The following is a 13,831-nucleotide window of genomic DNA, read 5'->3' on the forward strand; positions in this document are numbered from 1 at the left end:
CGCCAAATAATACATTGAAAAACGGATGAATTCCGACAGTCATATTTCGTGTAGTAATAAGGATCGTGTTTGGCAGGTCCCTGAAGCCTTGTAGCGAAATGTGTAGTGGTTTCTCGGCGGGTTTCTGTAGCGTGACACTTGATCTATATGTCTCTGTCTCCATATTTTGAAATTGCCACGTTAATTCACAGATCCCTCCCTCCACGGCGCCGCTGATAAATCTATGTACACGAGGCCTGCTCCGACCAGCAATAGTTTCCCGCGCTGAATGGACGACATGTCAGACCTAGTAGCTCAGCGCTTCCTTGCTTCCTATGACGAACAAGTCACACGCTGTCGCGCCTTCTGTGATCAATCCAATATCTATGACCAGGGTTTGTTTAAATTATGCTATTTTAATCGTGTTTTATTTTCATAATTCGATTCTAATAATTTGAAATTTATTTAATGCACGTGTTATTTAATAAGATATCTTATTAACTTTATTCTACGATGCCGAAAATTTTCAGGTTTTTTTTCTTTGATTTTTTTTTTACTTATTGAAATTTGATTTTCGGAAAAAAAGTGTGCAATAACAGGGATAGGAGGATAATTAGCTAATATCTGCTGTAACATTTTTACAGAATATTTTTCATTTCACATATAGTCATTTTAAGCAATACTATCAAATAGAAATATAAAAAAAAATGAATTAAGGACGAAATCAAAACTCAAAAAACACGAAAAAACAAAACAAGCGGAAAACGTAACGAAGGTGAACAGACCATGACGAAAGATGACAAAAAGTGAAAACAACTGAACAATAATGTAGCAAGTTTTAATAGAAATGTACCTTAAAATAGACTAATGAAGTCAAATAAACACGAAAAGAAGATGCATCAAATGAACCCATAATACCACGTAAGCAGAGAATCGAAGACAGCATTGGTACCATTTAGTGATTAGTGTTAGTGTGTTTCCATACGGAGAATTGGTAATTATACAACAATGTGACAAAGATATATGAACCTGTGGTTACGGAACAATATTGTATTCTATAATCATATTATGAAAATAAGAAAGAGAATAAAACTAGAAATATTCGTGTGAACACGTCGACAGCTATTATATAAATTAATGCCAATATATTTTGACCGCACTATATCTCCATCAAATGACAGTGAGGCTTCTCTCGTTAAAATTTAAAAAAAATACAAAAGAGAAGATAAGGAGTTAATCAGATTTAAAACGATTAATTATTATCCAGTAAACGATATGCCCTTGAATGTACAATACATGACTTTTAATTAATGATAGAAACTAAATGCTTGTCTATCGATCGATCTCCGTACAAGTGATAATGGGCTCTCCTTGTGGAGGCTGTGTTTTGCTCTTTAACTTATAATGAATAGACCATTAAGAGCTTGTAAATTAATGATAGCCCGGAAAAAATATAGATTTAATCATAAATCACACGTTTAAAGTACGCTTACGCCGACGTAAAACTGTTCTATTAGCCACAGTTAAATCTGGTGTTATCTGCCTCTCCTCAAAAATGAAACGCATGTAATTTACACGCATAAAGTTAAAGTGCAAAACAGCATGTCTACCAACATAAAATATACACTTTAATGTGTTAAGCACAAAAACAATCCGTCAATATATGTCCGTAAATAAGCTTTTACAAGAAAATGGATTCACTTTAAACATGATAAATATTGATATTGCCTTAAGAGGCGTCGAATGAAATAAACTTCGCTCATTAACTGCATCTATGATAAGTAACGATTAAATTGTGGTCTGACATTTGATGGTGCAACACATTTGATAGGCCCATGAAACCTTTGACGTTGTCAGTATCCAGCAACCACTGATTGTCCCAACATATTAACCCTGTCCACCAAGATCAATTAGGACTCCAATGTATTGCGGTAATCATCTATCCCGCCAAAATTATCGATTTTCACAGTATATTGACCCAAAAGTACGCCTTTCGCCTATACAACTTCAGGAATGGTATCGGTCCTCTCTTTAATCATAGCGGTCATAAAGACAATCTTTACAGCAATGAACTGCTCTGTCTAATTGGCAAAAGGTGTCGGTCCCCTATATCTTTCAGAAAAACCAATCAGACTGCGCATGCGCTTTAATGGCTGGTCTGTCGATACGGGAGGGCGACCACGAGGGTTCTAATTAAAGTGAGGTCTGTCCAATTGTAGCTGGAGAAATTTGTCCGATCAATTCGCTCGTTCATATACAATTATAACATTTGGAGGTGTCAGGCCGCCATTCTTTTCCGAACTAAGTCTGTTCCAGTTAATCGCAGTCATGTCTGACCTTCAGGTTCCAAGTGTGGTTGGTTTTAATTTGGAGCAATAAGGCACTAACGATGTCTTAAGCACCACGCGACTGTTTAAAAGACGACGGCCACACTTGTCCACCAAAGTTCTAAATTGTGACATTTCTATAAAACTTCATTCTGTCGACGTATTGTTATGTCATAAAAGTTACCATTTGCACTTATTATAAAATATTTCAAGATCTCATATATAGGACAATAAATGAATGTTCAATTAATATGAAATTTTTTACGACTCTTGGCAAGCAATGATAAACCTTTGACATAAATTTTCATAGCATCGAATATGGAATGAACTCCAAACGATATGTTTTATCATATTAAACTACAACAACGTACTTTTCGATTAATTTCAACGAGAAATGTGAAGACAGCCACTGCAAAATCCGCACGTCATATGTTCAGACGTCACGTTATTGTTTCCTTCGTGACGTCACAGTTGGTGTCATGCTCGGCACAGTCAATGCAAATCGCCCCTGGTTAGATAACACATTGAGGCATGCACAAATAGTACACTATCGATGTCACTGGATATCAGGCGGCAGATTATATATTTGTAACATCAGATGTTGTTGAATATATATTTTTTAAATCTTAAGTCAAAAACCTCAAGAAGCTAGGCGTAGGAATGTTTGATATCAGGGACAGCCGTACTTTCGTACGGTTCCGGGAAAATAATTTAAAGGTTAATTGAATTTTGTTTATTAAAGTGCATGTGATATAATGAACCATTACTTACATAAAATTTATAAATCGGTCGCTACCCTAAAAAGTCAATTCTGTGTTGTGTAAGTAAACTCAAAAAGTGCGAAAATTAAATATAAGTTCGCATACACTTAGGGTTTAAGTTAAAATTAGGAACGATATTGATTATCGAAAATATCACGTGTTTTAACGTCAAAAGGAAATGTTTCCTAAAGTGCATCATGCATAGGCATGAACCTTGTTAATATGTAACCGAGACCAGAGTACTTCATATCTTTATCGTGGTAAGACAGACATGGAAAGAGTACCACAGACGGCGAAATAGAAATTACATATCACTATCACTACGCCCACATGCCGAAATATGTTTACCGCTAAAAGCCAAAAAGAGATTTCTAATAAGCAATGAGTCCCACAACACTTTTTGTCTAGTTTTTAATATTTCAAAAGCTGTTCATCAATATTTTTTTCTTGTGACGAGTTTGCCGCTGCCAGCTAGCTTTCTTTGAGTAATTAATTTTTAACTCTTTCTTCTGAAGAATACTATAGTAATGAACCTAACATATTCCATGAAATTGCAAAAACATGCTAAGAATGATCATATAGCATACATTTCCATCATTAAAAAATATAGTTAAAAACACTGAAGTTCAATTAGTTTTTGTTTATTTAGATTTTTAAAACAATGGAGAATCTCGAATCATTATTTTCAATCCTTACTTCAACATAAAGAACACGTTTGGTACATCTTTGGTAATGAAATCATTATTTCTTCGACTGTTATACTAAATGCCTCACATATAATTGTTATTCCTCATCGACATGAATAAGACTTAAAAGTCCTTTCCATTTGGATACTCATACTACGTGTATAAACGTTAAAGAGATATCCCAGTATTGCATGTCACACTGACTGATAGCAACTCTTCCACATTAGAAATCACAACAAGATATCATAGCTGATATCATGAAATATAATACTGTACGGTTCTGATGCTTGGCAACAAATATAATAGTAAAGTAACAATACCATCAACGCGACCGTCCTGGTTATATGTAAATGGGGTTAAAATCTTATGATTGACACGATTATTCTGTATTCATTCACATTGTTTGTATATCGTAATACTAACAACATTTTAACGTCCGACCATGTCATACGTCAATCATTGGTTTAAAATGTTTTTCATGCAAAATTGTCATATTCTCTATCCATAACTTAGACTATGACTTAAATATTAAAATAAATAAAACTGCAATAAAACTATCTTACAACTTTGGTCAATGTGATTGAAGTAAGAGTTCGCTGTTATTATTTCAGCGTTCTTATCATGTTGATAAATGTTCAAATTCTTAAGCTCTAGTCCTTTCATATCCTTACATATCGGTTATTGTCATACTTGTAACCGGTTAATGTTTTGTCATGTATCCTCCATCTATATATCTATAGCTGTACACCATTCTCTAATACAAGTCCTTTTGGCGTACATCTTCCTAACGAAAGAAGTAGACGATTTGCTGCCTGTCTTTCTAGTTCCTTTTCTTCAGCCGTTTGTCGTCTAAAAAGATACAAAACAATCACAATAAAGCAATGATGCTTATATGGTGCGATTGGACACAGAAATGAAATAACCTTCACATGTCGCTACATCTAACATATATACAAGCTTTATTGGCAATCTTTTGTCTTAACGTGGTTTGTTAATTATGGAGTTTTCATACACGATAAGGTTTACAAAATAATCATTTCTTCTCCCCTATCCTTAACAACTGATCAGAAAAACATACTTTTATATTAAACAGTTATATCTCAGTTAAGACAGCGCCAACATGTTTAAGGTTTAATACCCTGCTTACAGTAGTGGTATTTGTAAGCCCATATATGACTTCTAAGGTGTACTTGAACATAACTTAGTTGATATCCGTCCTAACCTTAGATATTACTGTTGACTCGTAGATTGTTGTGTCACGTGTAAAGTGTGACAAAATATGCAAACAATTGTACACTTGTTTGCTGTATGACCACAGGGTTCAGTACGTATTTCTATCACTAAATAACCACGTCATTATGTTTAAAAGTGTTTATAGCATCTAGTAGGAGCACTGGTTTGACCGGATTCGACCTTATACAAGAAACCTAGTAAGAACTGTACAACATGATTGAAACTGACACGTATGTAACAGCTGAAGAACCATTTGATATACATTGTAATTTTAGAATCTTGTATTATTGTGTAATATGTTAGTATGTGATGATTTTGATAAAAGCTTAAAGCATATCCCGCAATGTTTAACAAATATATCTTAAGTATATTAATTGTCATCCAAATAAAACCATTCTTCGATATTTCCCTTTTCATCATAGAAGAAGTAATATTTAAACAGCAGAATTAAAACTTACCTCCATTTTGTACGTCTGTTTTGGAACCACGTCTTTACTTGTGAATCCGACATTTTGAGGGACTTTGCAATGGAAGAGTGTTCAGATGACGCCAAATATTTCTGCTGTTCGAATCGCCTCTCTAACTCCATAATTTGTAGCCTAGTGAAGGATGTTCTAGGTTTCTTCCTTTTTGGTGGTGTTCTATTTTGGTAAGGATGGCCTATCCTCCTAACTGGAAACGAAAAAGTACTTTGAACATGAAAGTAATACAATAATCTGCAAAGCATGTTTGTGTTACGTTCACACGCGAGGCTAACGAAACTGATGAAAATCAACATTTCAAATCTATCAATAATAATTAACTTGATCGGTAAGAATAAGCAATGTTTGTATTTTAGTTAATTAATTATTTTTTCTTTAAATGGATGGGGTCGATGAACACAATCCTTTTGAAATTAAACTATATTAATTTTGTAAGAAAACCCCGCATGTTTGTTCTAAAGGATATATAACTAAAATACAGATCTGGCTTGACGAACTACGATATACTGATTTAAAAAGTAACGGTCTTGAGTACTGCACATGAACACTAATGAGATGGTGATATGCGATACATTAATTAATTGCAGTGTGTTTAACCATCTTCGATGTAATGTATAGTAATATATATTATGCTTAATAAAGTATCAATTCACAGATGTTCTTTTTTAGAACATGGTTCATGATATATCAATGTATTTGACTATACTTAATGGCTGTACCTTACTAGATATGCTATCCTCCCATATGTTTTAGTTTTTATTTGTCTTTTGGAATGTAATTGCACTCTTGCAATCCTATTGAAAGCAGTATTAATTAGATTTGTAAAAAGAAATAAAAATATATATATATCGACATTACTATGCTTCTATCATAGACAGTACAATTATCAGATGTGCTGATTATCCGCCGGGCCATCAATCAACGACATGTAGATTCATCGTTATAAAACTAACATGTTCGAACAGTCATGGAATACGCTGGCTCCCCGATGGATTGTATATCATAGTGATCGCAGCTACTCATTGTAAGAGTTGTCTCCCTTAATTTATTCCCATAGTGTGTAACAAATAAAAATCGAAAAAATGAACATCGAATCAATATTGCATACGTAATGCCAAACCAGTTTGCGAATAAATTCTTATCCAGTGTTAAGTTTTTTTCTTAACAAATAACCTGTTTACACAAAGGTATTGCAACATTATGGGGGGAGGGATATTTGAATTATTCACCTATTATTTCGATTAAACATGTGTGTATCTCGACAAAGCCCTTTGACATTAAAGATGAAGTCTATAGTTATTTTAAAATAAATCTTATACACACACAGGAATCAAGAAACTATCAAGTAATGGAGGTCTGGTATGGGAACCAAGATTTGGCGTCTGTAATCATACTCATGTATATATGTTTTGTATAGAGATATTGTTTGTGCATTTCCTAACTTAGGAGTAAACAAACGGAAAAATATAATGAAGACTGTGTAAAATTTTAATTAACGACATATTTCATGTAATATATTCAACCAAGTGTTATTACTAATTTGTGTTTTCCACAATTTCAAAAGTTTTGAACACATGTAAATTCTTCACGGAGTTATTGTAAGTTTTAACATTTCTTCATATCAGTGCTTTGCTCAATATTTATTTTGTATACATATATATGTATACATGATTAAAATAACCGTCTATAATTCAGGAAAGAGTAGGCATTTATTTAATGCATTATGCATGATGATGGCAGTACGTTAAAAACAGCAAATGGTGATGTTCTGATCAGGATTAGCTTACATAAATGTTTTTATTTGCAGACATTAATGGTTATTTTATAATATAAAATAGTAGTGAGTTGATGGGACATCATAACCATATAGTCAAATCAAACATATTTTCAGATATCAAAAAACACCTAATTATAAAATAGTGTTTTGTTTGTGTAATCCATATTATAGTTAAAGGTATTCAATTATTAGATGTAGGCAAATGAAATAATGTTTGTTATATGATAATTTCGTGTCTCTGTTATATATGAATTACCAATAATGAATTGTATTTTGACAAGATAATTCCTTCACGGATGTAAATCTCAATAAGATCAGATAACAGACCCAATTAATATAATATAATGCATTCAGTACCTAGTAAGGTGTGTGTGTTAAATTTATGTCAATCATCATTTCTGCATCGTACATACTTAATTTGTTTTATTACATTTATAAATATACTTTAATCGTTGTGTGCAGTAAAGGGGTGCATAACGCTTTAATTTTAAGAAATCGATTTAAATCATATAAAAATATATACTTTAAATAAAAATGCAAGCTCATGTTAAAGTTGTAAACGATGGCGATTTTGCTGTCGAGGTTATAACATTACAAAAAATGAATTAAATTAAGTATTATTCAATAATATTACATCATAATACAAATATAATTTGTTTTGTATCATTGATAAATTTGTGGATAGGACTGTTATGCCAAGGAAACTATTATAAAAGCATAAGAAGTTTATATTTAAATCGGTGTTTTTATACAACGGGTTATAGTTATAATTAATATACCTATATATATGATTTGCACACAAACTGTACAATATATCAATACGAATTACATATAAAACTCAACAGACCCATTTGTTCAATTAATATTGTTTTTTTAAACTTAACACAAAAAATTAAATCAAAATTCAAGATGATAATGTGTCCCTATGAGTGAAAATTAATTTAGGTTATCATTATCAATAAATAAAGAAAAAATAGATATATCCGTTTGGTTACCAATTAAGAAATTGATTTACATTCAGTTATGATTATATAAAAATGCAATATGTAATGATGCAAATATATGGAACTTAAATATATAAATGTAAATGCAATGCACATGAATACATCACTTATTTATATTTATACATATTAGTAGCACAATGCAATATGTTTATTAAGTATCACAAATCAATTTAGCAATAGTTTCAACGAATGGAGAAAATATCTGCTCAATATATTTTCACCTGTCAAAGAAAAGCCAACAAAAATGAAAGGATTTGTACAGTCATTTATCTAGAGACAAAAACTACGAAATTAAACTTATTGGATTATCTCATGATATGATTGATTTGCGTGTCTGATTTGTGATGTCATTATTTATAGATTATTTTGATTCCTTTACACTTTTCGGTATGGAAAATGAAATATCTTATGAGTGGAAAACATTTCTTTTTCCTTTATAGACAAATAAGAAAACAACATGAAACAATAATGTTAATAAGGCTTGTAAGTTGTACTGATAGTCTGTTTCTTAATATCTGAAATTCGTTTTAATAGTACGTTTTGTTGTCTGTTCCAATCAGTGATTTCGCCCTCCGTGTGTTTGACTACGTTACAGACATGCCCTTAGTGTCAGTAAGCTCTTCCGTGTGACTATCTGTAGTGTTTATTACGTTATACATGCCATGTGTATTCGATTCTACCAAACACTACATAAACAGTAAATAACACGAAATTTTACTGCTTCAGCGCATCAAATTATACGATTCTAATCTTAATGTAACACATTTATACTACCAAGGTTTTATTTGGCTCACGTCATTTTAATGTAGGAGCTATTTAACTGAGATAAGCGTATGATGATTAAAATAGTTAATGAAATTCCGGAATAAATCAAATAGAAGGCAATAGCCAGAAAGTAACTGAGCAAGTCATTGAACCTACTTGATAAAATAGTATGTGTCGGGAATTACTAGAAACAAAAGGCGATATCAACATAAAATTACATATTCAATAATGATCACATCAGCTGTTTATTTTCTTCTTTCGTTTTTCTGTATATCAATGTTACCTACCAAACAAACCTCGATGTTCACTAAATACTTTGTAAACTTTGAATAAAATTTATTTTATAAAAGCTATGGTTCATTGAACACTTAATTCAATTACCTTGAAACATTTCATACTTGAGACAAAACTCTTTTGTCGACATATTTTAGGTTAAGGCATTTGTTCTTTAGAGAAAACAATGATAAACAGCTCTGCACAACGGATTATTTATAAATAAAACGTAAGTAAAACAAGTATTCTATATCATTAACAGTTATATGTGCAGTATCTATAATGTTATCATTTATATGAATTACAATTTACAAATACAAGATATTTATTTCTTGACTAAAACAATCGGTCAAAGCACTCTGATCTTATGCTGATGAATCCATTACAAGAGACAGTAAACGATCGTTGTAACTTTTCTTTGTACAAACGGACTTAGCGTTTCAAGGCAAAACATTAATCCATAAAGAAACCAACGTTAATATTAAAATTCCGATAAAAATATAAAATGAATTACTCATGTTTTGTGCATATATCTTAATTCAGAAACAAAATCATACTATTAAATGCGTGTCTGTGATTTTTTCTCGACTACTCTTACGAACAATCCTATATTAAAAACAATTGTAATAAATATAAGTAGGATCTTTATACACATGTTAACCAAATATCAGTGTTGCCCTTTTTCTGATAAAACTACTTTATTAACAAAATAGAAAAAACTATTGGCAAAGACATTGTACAAAAAAGCACATACAACTTCCAATTTCTTTTAGAAGATACGGGCTAAATGACATACGTGAAATAACGTAATCGAGGCAAAGATTCCAATGAATAAAAAATGAACAAAAAACCCATAAGGTTTGATACATACCACCGAATCTGTCTTTGTTGATATCACGCAGTGACCACATTGTCAAATGGTTAGCTATTGTATAAAATGTTTCTTGTGACTGCACTTTACTGTCTTCAGATCGCTCAGATTTCAAACTTAAGTCCATTCCTCCAACTCGTGAATATGCTGCTTCGTCCAAATTATTGGCATTTCTAATAATATTTCTATCATTTTCGTCTTGACTTTGTTCATTTTCCTCGTTGAGTTTACCATGCCGTCTTTTTCCCGATTGTCTCAAGATACTATCAATCCCAAAGGAAAGGTGTGAAGAATCATACCTGCATTTTGGAGAGTTATTTTCGTATTTATCCGTCTCCTCTTCATCTCCACTAGAGGGCGTTGATAGACTATTTTCTTGTGGCATACCTTGAAAAGGTAATCGGTTTCTTCTTTCAATATTTAATTTCTCAACACCGACCCGCGTATACACTTCATTGTGTTTTGTAGAGTCTATATCGAATTTTTCTTCTTCCATTTTGACTTCTGCTCTTATGCGCCAAATATTCCTTGTACTGTTTATAGCCTCCTTTTCCGAGAATGAAGAGTTCCCACTCGCCGGGTCAATTAATACAGCGGATTGGGAGGAGATGGGGGAATGATGATGATGATGATGATACAGCCGAGTCAGACAGTTAAATGCTTTAATTTACCAAATAATGAAAGAAAATGACAAACAGTAGTGTTATAGTAGAGTGTTATCTCTGGCCCACTCTGGGCTGCGGCCACGCCCTGACAAGATTAGGTTCAATAGAAGTCGACTAATAGGACATCTGTTTGCCTTGCCCGTTTAATGATCGATATAGTCCCGTCCAGTCAATCACATTAGGCTAAGCACTTGTAAATTTGGCATTCCCACTGACTATTAAAACCCTTTAAATTACCATGAGATCTCACAGATATAGTGGCTCTGTCTTTTGCAGTAGTGTTATTCTCGAGTCTCTATCAAACCCACCGGTCGCGAGGCTATTGATCGAAATGACAAATCAGCTTTATTGCCTTATAATACGCAGATATAGTTTTAGGTTATAACTCCATCTGATCTGTTCGAGCAGACAATTGAATAGGCAGTATCTCCAAGTTAAATAAACAATTATTAAAAGTGAAATAAATATCACACAGCCCTTGGCCTATACGTCATCGATCGGGCCGCTGACTCGTGGCGGGCCGGAGGGCATCCTTATCTGTAGACTGTGTTGGGTCCCTGTACGTTCCAATGTATGGGAGCCGACACACGCTGACGCCTGAGATGTAAAGATTTTTTTAGGAGAGCGGCACACGAATTCTGAACACGCATATTACGGCGGCTTGATTATGTGTCATAGCAAATATATGGGAAAATTATGAGAAAATTCATATCTAACACATCAGAAACAGCGGCAGGGGAGGCGTTGAATTTGTTAAATTTGCTTTCAAAGCTTCAAAATTGTTATAGTTTATTATCTTTCTTTTTTGCGGGTCGTAGAAGAAGAAAGTTGTTTGCTTCATATGAAACAATTATTTCTAATTAATCAAGATTAAATCAAGTTTAAAGAAATGTGGCGCAACTCTGTGATTTATTCCCCAAAATAATTTTGGAACGGGAAAGGGAAGGGAGAGTTGAAAAAAGTACAATCAATAAGGCACATTGCTAGTACATAGTTAAACTTGGTCGCTTTGCTCTATCCTCTATTTGGCCATGGCGAGACTGTTCAGTTATTAACCTGGAGCGGCTACTTTTAATGTATTATTCCATCACCATTCAAACAAAACCAAATGCACAATAGTTACATGCTGTAAAACGACTTTGTTGTCAGTACTAGTATATTAAGTGATCCAAATATTACATGTAATTCGTCGAGAAATAAATGTTTTTAATAGTAAAACTATCGTAGTAAATCGAATAAAGGTTTTTCTTAGGAGACTGAGGTTTATTTTGTGTAAATGACGATAACCTCGAGTTTAAATCAACTACATACAAATATAATAGAATAGAAATCTTATTCTTAGATTGGTTTTTCATTTGGAAAGTTTTATGAAATACAAATAATACGCCTATGGAACCTATTTCACAAATTTGTGGTCCAATTGGTTCGTTTAGGATATTAAAAATCTGCAGCATAGTTCTATTAACAATACTTTAAGTGGTTAAAACAAAACCTTGTTAAGGACATTTTATACATTAGCAGACAATTAGTCGGCCAATGTGTGTATTAATGTATGCCTCATACAGCTAGAGTAACGTTTAGGTCAGTTTCTAAAACTTACAATGGAATCTACAATTGCATTGCTTTTGAGGTAACCAGAATTTTTCTTAAATGGAATAAAAACAGGCAATTGTATTTTACATAAGCTTTCTTGCCAATTAATTCAAGAATAAATGTAATCACCCTATTTTCAGTTCCAAGACATAGCCGATGGACTGAGAAGTGGCTACATTAGTGTGTTGTAATTATGTCCTATCAGTCAGGTTGTCAGCATGTAAAACTGTTCAGTTTCTCGTACGGCACAGTAAGGACACGTATCCTCCTCAATACCTTTTTAAGTATTGAACACCAAAGTGTACTCTTTTCATATGTAGAGTGCACTTCGGTTTCGATAGTATTGATAAAAAAGAGTGCACTTCAGTATTCGATATATATACATCGATAGGTCAAATTATGATCGCGTTGAAGCCTTATACTTTTATCTAAAAATAAGTTGTTTTTTAATTTATTATCCTGCAATAATTTTACTTTGTTTACACGGGAGTAAGTAACAAAATGTAAAACGTTTACTGTTGATAATGTTGTTATTTGTAATATTTGTAAAACATTAACTTCATTATATTTTAGTTTTCGACCAGTCCATAGATGAAAATCAGATATTAAAGAGAGGGCGTGTATAGACATGTTGCCTGTTACCAAATTTCCGTTGTCTTTACATCAGACAATAATATATTCTGAAATGAAAGCAAAAATAAAAGTAATTGAAAATCAGCAAGAAATATCAGTTATTGCGAGGAAGTTGATGATGATCATATAATGTTGACTGATAAATGCTGGTTTGTGTATGATGTCATTAAAACGTGTTTTGTTTTCATCTAAGACTTTATATTCATTACATTTTAACCAATCAAAAAATCGCTTCACAACTGAAATTTAATTATTATGATATTATTTAATTCAAAATGTTTCACTCGTTTCTGTTGGTTAGAAGTCTACGGTTGTTTTGCATAATCTGAAATAATTGAACGTTGGGTATTATCACGTCATACGCGAAGACCATTTCGCGGAAAATTTTGAAAGCGGTACAGTTATTGGCAAAATTGAACAATTGGCTAAGATATCAGTGCGCTACAAATGAATTTGTTTTATTGTAAAACTAAGCATAAGCATGACAATTAATGCCTAATTATTACCAAACTACATTATTCCCATTAAATCATAAGCGTTATTCTCAATATCGTTTGGTTTGTGACAAAAAAACAGCTCCTTTTTCTTCTTAGTTTGCATCTTTTTCCTTGTATCTATGAAGAAGGATGTCCATTGTTTGTCTCTGACTCCATAAACCCAAAACTACATGCTAACACAAAATAATCCGCGAGCGTGAAATGCCGTGGAATATAGATTTATCTTACATGGTTATTTTACATGAGCAAACTCTATATAACGTGATATGAGAGACATTGAGAATA

At 32.6% G+C, this 13,831-nt stretch overlaps 1 protein-coding gene across 1 annotated transcript; it reads right to left on the bottom strand.

The window, feature by feature from the left end:
- Positions 1-3,692: 3,692 nt before the first annotated feature.
- Positions 3,693-10,857, bottom strand: LOC138334817 (transcription factor LBX1-like). Its single transcript, XM_069283577.1, has 3 exons — positions 10,159-10,857; positions 5,445-5,658; positions 3,693-4,602 (listed from the first exon to the last, which is right to left on the bottom strand). Exons 1-3 carry the CDS (start codon positions 10,652-10,654, stop codon positions 4,488-4,490), a joined length of 825 nt encoding a protein of 274 aa, XP_069139678.1. The 5' UTR covers positions 10,655-10,857; the 3' UTR covers positions 3,693-4,487.
- Between the last annotated feature and the right edge of the window lie 2,974 nt (positions 10,858-13,831).

Source organism: Argopecten irradians, chromosome 11 (assembly GCF_041381155.1).
Source record: "Argopecten irradians isolate NY chromosome 11, Ai_NY, whole genome shotgun sequence".
NCBI lineage: Eukaryota > Metazoa > Mollusca > Bivalvia > Pectinida > Pectinidae > Argopecten > Argopecten irradians.

Excerpts from the sequence above, each read along its gene's own strand:
- LOC138334817 (XM_069283577.1), bottom strand. The coding sequence starts at position 10,654 with ATGGAAGAAGAAAAATTCGATATAGACTCTACAAAACACAATGAAGTG. Across the intron at positions 5,659-10,158 it reads CAACAAAGACAGATTCGGTG|TTAGGAGGATAGGCCATCCT; the intron begins GTATGTATCAAA and ends TTTCGTTTCCAG. Across the intron at positions 4,603-5,444 it reads AACAGACGTACAAAATGGAG|ACGACAAACGGCTGAAGAAA; the intron begins GTAAGTTTTAAT and ends GTATCTTTTTAG.